The sequence below is a fragment of the Antrostomus carolinensis genome, unplaced genomic scaffold (assembly GCF_000700745.2).
Source record: "Antrostomus carolinensis isolate BGI_N321 unplaced genomic scaffold, ASM70074v2 scaffold29428, whole genome shotgun sequence".
Classification (NCBI taxonomy): domain Eukaryota; kingdom Metazoa; phylum Chordata; class Aves; order Caprimulgiformes; family Caprimulgidae; genus Antrostomus; species Antrostomus carolinensis.
In genome coordinates, this window is record NW_010332852.1 from 1833 (window position 1) to 4498 (window position 2666).

The following is a 2666-nucleotide window of genomic DNA, read 5'->3' on the forward strand; positions in this document are numbered from 1 at the left end:
TATTTTTCTTTTTCTCTTTATTTCTTTCTCACTTTTTTTATTCTCACTTCTCGCTTTACATCTCTCTTTTTTTTTCTATCATTTTCTTACTCTTTCTCCTCTTTTTAATCTTCTTTTTTCCCAGCCTCCCCCTTTCTCCTTCTCTTTCTTCCCTCTTCCTCCTGCTCTCCCCATCCATCCAGCCCCCACCACGGGGCCCACGGATGGAGCATGACCGCAACACCCCAGTGCTTGGGTGTGGGGGGGTGGATGCTGCAATATTGAGGTGGGGAAGGTGCCCAGAGCCCCCCAGTACCCCCTTATCTGTCCTCCTTGTGTCATAAGAGGGTCTCCCCATCTGCTTCCATAAGGATGGAGCTGTGGGGCTGGGAAGTGCTGGTGTGGGACCCTGACTCTGCTCTCCATGGCAGGGAGTGAGGTGTCCCAGGAGAGCCTGCTCCTCCACGGCCCCTTCGCCCGGAAACCCAAGCGCATCCGCACCGCCTTCTCTCCGTCTCAACTCCTGCGGTTGGAACGGGCCTTCGAGAAGAACCATTACGTGGTGGGCGCCGAACGCAAGCAGTTGGCCAGTAGCCTCAGCCTCTCCGAGACTCAGGTACCTCCTGACAACCTCCCACTACCCACCTCACAGCCATCAGTCCCACTATCCATCCATCCATCCACTTGTCCATCTACCCATCCATCCATCCGTCCATTCATCCACACGTCCATCTACCAATGAATCCAGCCACCCATCCATCCATCTACCCATCTATCCACCCATCCATCCATCCATCTACCCATCCATCCATCCACCCATGGGTGGGAGCAGCTCAGCATGGGGCAGCAGAGACATTGGGGTTGTGCTCCACAAAATCCCACCTGGATTTATCCAGGAACCCCACATGGAAATCGTGACCGACTCGTGCGGGTTGAGCAGATTTAGGGTTTGGTTTGAATTTTTTACGGCAGCGTTTGGTGGTTACGGTTGTTCCCGGCGAGGTTTGAGGTTGGGAATGGAGATCTCGCGTCGTGCCGCTCTCCGGAGCGGGTTTCCTGGTGTTATTTCTTCTTTAGGATATAATATAATATATAAAATTTTAAAAATCCAATTAAAAAAGGAGCAGCAATGTGAGACCTTTCCCTGGAAAACTGCAAAAATACCCCTGGGTCGTGCAGCTTTTGGTGTTATCCACAAACATCGTGGTTTTCCAATCCCAAAAATCAGGATTTTTATTTTATATTTATTTTATTTCAGCTGCAACTTTTTGATTTTTCAAAAAAGACATTTCCCAAATGTTTAGAAAAGTTGAAATCCAGGAGGATCATAAGCAAGAAAAGAAAAAAAAAAAACCCCACAAACTCAAAACCCAATAATTTGTAGGAAGTTTTCTCCCAAATTCTGACTGAGATACTTTGGCCTCGATTTAATTTGAATTTGGATTTTATTCTTTAATTCAATTGGGAAATAAAACCAGAGCTGTGGATGTTGCTGGTACCTGGTTCATCCTCCCCCAGGCTTTGCCAAGCAAAACCTCCACAATTTTGACAGGGATAAAAAATGTCACCATCACGGGGACAGCGGGAAACCGATATCGGATCCCCCAAAAATCCAGAGGCTGTTTGTACGCTGCTGATATCCCGACCCCCCCCTTAAATCCCCATGGATCTGGCTTGATCCGTGCTGCTTCTGTCACCTAAAAATGATGTTAAAGGAGGAAAATCAAATGAAAATATAGCAAAACAACAACTCAAAGGTCAAAGAACAAGCAGGAACTTGGCCGGGTGGCTGCGGGATGCCCGAGGGGGAGCTCAGCGATTCCTTCGGATTTTACATCGTTGCCCGGAGCTGAAATGCAATAAAACAATTTATTGAGGAAAAAGCAGAGGCACCCGTCCCACAATCCGGGTGGGGATCTCGAAATGGAAAGAGAAAAAGGAGAAAATAGAAATATAGAGATTTTAAAATATTTTTTAAGGTGTTGTAGGACAGTATTTCCAGATTTTTGGAAAGCTGCTCGGTTATTCATCACCTGCGGACAGGGTGACGGTGACACCGGCTCTCAGGGTGGGGAAAAGCATCAGGATGGGGACCGGGGGTGACAGGAAAGTGTCCCCAAAAGCAGCAGCAGTTGGCAGGAGGGACCCGTGGAGTGACAGCAAAGATTTTTCCTCTTTTGACTTTGTAGTTTTAAAAAAATAATATTAAAAAATTTAAATTAAATCTTCTTTTAAATATTTGAAGAGAAATAACTTCCATGTGTAAGAGGGATGTGACAGGGGATGGGCACCAAAGTGCGGGGTGGGAGAGCAGCCTGACTGGTGCAGTGCCAAAATCTATTATTATAATAATTATTATTATTATTATTATTATCATCATTATCATTATTATCATTATTATTATCATCATTATCGTTATCATCGTTATCATTATTATTTATCATTATAATTATCATTATTACGATTACTATTATTGCGTTTCCATTTATTTATTTCATTACCATTAACAATTAATTATTATTTATTTTATGTATGTATGTATTTATTTATTATTATTCTTATTATTAATTCAGTGATTAATCCTACACACACACCAGCCTCCCATGGAAATCCATCCCCCTCCGTGTCCTCCCTCAGTGACACACGTCCCCCGTGTGACACTGGGTGACACAGCCGTGTTCTCACCC

The 2666-nt window shown here is 44.5% G+C and overlaps 1 protein-coding gene across 1 annotated transcript in view; it reads left to right on the forward strand.

The window, feature by feature from the left end:
- Positions 1 to 595, forward strand: part of LOC104529376 (homeobox protein EMX1) — a gene marked incomplete at both ends in the record, with an annotated part of 2420 nt that extends 1825 nt beyond the window's left edge. The window contains one exon of the mRNA XM_010173669.2: positions 411 to 595. Within this exon, the coding sequence (XP_010171971.2) occupies positions 411 to 595 (185 nt within the window). The remainder of the gene's footprint in view (positions 1 to 410) is intronic.
- Positions 596 to 2666: the final 2071 nt, after the last annotated feature.